At 43.2% G+C, this 2,131-nt stretch overlaps 1 protein-coding gene across 1 annotated transcript in view; it reads right to left on the bottom strand.

Annotated features, from left to right (window-relative positions):
* LOC119589752 (glutamate-gated chloride channel alpha-like) overlaps positions 1-1,575 on the bottom strand; it is a 1,765-nt gene extending 190 nt beyond the window's left edge. The window contains exons 1-3 of the mRNA XM_037938326.1: positions 1,355-1,575; positions 474-665; positions 1-156 (exon numbers count right to left, since the gene is read on the bottom strand). The exon at positions 1-156 is cut by the window's left edge and continues 190 nt beyond it. Coding sequence (XP_037794254.1) covers positions 1-156; positions 474-665; positions 1,355-1,516 — 510 coding nt within the window. The 5' untranslated portion in view covers positions 1,517-1,575. The remainder of the gene's footprint in view (positions 157-473; positions 666-1,354) is intronic.
* Positions 1,576-2,131: the final 556 nt, after the last annotated feature.

Genomic DNA, 2,131 nt, shown 5'->3' with positions numbered 1-2,131 from the left:
TAAGACCATGCGATTATTAACACCCAAAAGGACGACGTTGAAGCCAATGATAAGGATCGGAACAACAAATAACCGAACTATGTTTAAAACTCTTTCTGTTTTACACATATTCGGACGAGTCTTTGGGTCGTTGCTCTTTCCGCAGAGTGGAATCACCTGAAAAATATTTTATAAATCGTCATTTTTCTTGTATTTGAAAATTCTTTTATATGTTATTTGTTTGGTCGTATAACAATCAGACATTTTCATCTTACTTTTTTTACCTCCAAAATTCATTTGTTTCTATTTATTTTTTCATTCATCAAAGGTAATTTCACAACTTTGCTTCCCATTATCTCTATCCTATTTCATCCCGTTTATAAACAATTCTCAAACCTTTCCCCAGAGCCCCCTAGTAATCAGAAGAACCACATAACATCCTCGACATGTTTTCCTCCCTTTTTCAAAATTCAAAATCAAAATCAACCTCTCACCTTTGAAGTTGAAGTCTCTTCCAGCCGTTCGATAAAGACGTGGAAGATGATAACGAGGAAAAGGAGAAAAAGGCAATAGAAAAACCAGCAGTCAATCAGCTTGATGTATGACGTGGGGGGTAGAGATTTGCTGATTTGGTTCGAGAGCGTGTAGAGGACCAGTAGCGTTGTCAGGCTGACCGTCAGACGCACCTGGGGAAGCAGAGGGGAGGGGGGTTAGAGAGGAAGGTGGGTTTCCTCGTTTGCTCTTTGTCGGGTCTGTTCTTTTCTCTTTTCTCCTCGCCTCTCTCTCTCTCTCTCTCTCTCTTTCTTTCTCTTTCTCTTTCTCTTTCTCTTTCTCTTTCTTTCTCTTTCTTTTTCTCTTTCCTTTCTCTTTCTCTTTCTCTTTCTCTTTCTCTCTCTCTCTCTCTCTCTCTCTCTCTCTCTCTCTCTCTCTCTCTCTCTCTCTCTCTCTCTCTCTGTCTCTCTCTTGAGAAAAAAGACCATAATACGCAGTTACAAAATGCAAGATACTAGGAGTTTTTTTTTGCTCTCTCTCTCTCTCTCTCTCTCTCTCTCTCTCTCTCTCTCTCTCTCTCTCTCTCTCTCTCTCTCTCTCTCACTCCCTCTCCCTCTCCCTCTCCCTCTCCCTCTCTCTCTCTCCCTCCCTCACTCACCCTCCCTCCCTCCCCTCTCCCTCTCCCTCTCCCTCTCCCTCTCCCTCTCCCTCTCCCCTTCCTACCTCCCCCATCTAACTCTCTTCCGGTTCTCTTACTCGCTCGCTACCTTGGAAAAAAAAGGCCATAATGCATACAAGTTACTAAAGGCCCCAAGTTTTTTTGAAGAACACGACCTCAACGCCCGATCTGTGTAAATACCCTCACCCCTTTAACAGGACCCACCTGCAGGAGGGAGAGCTTGATGAAAAGGGTGGCATAGCCGATGGCAACCAGCATGAATGAGGGCAGGAAAAGCTCCAGGACGATGCGTTCGAAGCGCCTCTTCAGGGTAAATTCCACCTGTTGTAAGGTTTTCATAAGAAGGTTGATAGATAGGTAAGCCATGTTGTTATTGTTAGAACGTGTGATATTGTTCGATTTCGTTATTCAATATGAGGTAGAAATAAATATTTTTTAAGCGGCTGTGGACGGTTTAGAATAATGGTATTAAATTCATATTAAAATGTCACCTTTATTATCCCGAATGGCTTCGTTGGATCATCCATGGGCTTGACTTTGAAGTCCCCAACTATGTAATTATTAAGAGCAGCTTCCCCGGTAAATTTCACGTTTTCTTTCTTGATAGTGACGAATTTCTTGTGAACGGACGTGATGGCGAAAGAGACGCTGCAGTTTTGTTTATCGAAGGGATAATGGAACACGTTGAGATTACAGGTGAATTTGTCCAAGAACAGCATGTCCAGGCGAATCTTAACTGAGCTGCCCTTGTAAACAGAATCTGTGGACAAATGAAAAGGACGTCTGGAATCTCAACAGAGTCTAAAGTTCATCCTAAATCGCCTTCTTCACCATCGTTCACAGACTATATTTGCCGAGCCCTTACCCATAACAACGGCATTAAAATCCCTCAGTGAAGCGTTCCCGGACTTGATAGCGTACGCCTTCTTGTGAAGAGCTCGTACGGCCCCGTTGTGAGCGTTCAGAAAATGCACTTCCGGA

Source organism: Penaeus monodon, chromosome 26 (genome assembly GCF_015228065.2).
Source record: "Penaeus monodon isolate SGIC_2016 chromosome 26, NSTDA_Pmon_1, whole genome shotgun sequence".
NCBI classification, from domain to species: domain Eukaryota; kingdom Metazoa; phylum Arthropoda; class Malacostraca; order Decapoda; family Penaeidae; genus Penaeus; species Penaeus monodon.
Note: the sequence above shows the minus strand (reverse complement) of the source record. Positions and strands in the feature narration are given on the sequence as shown.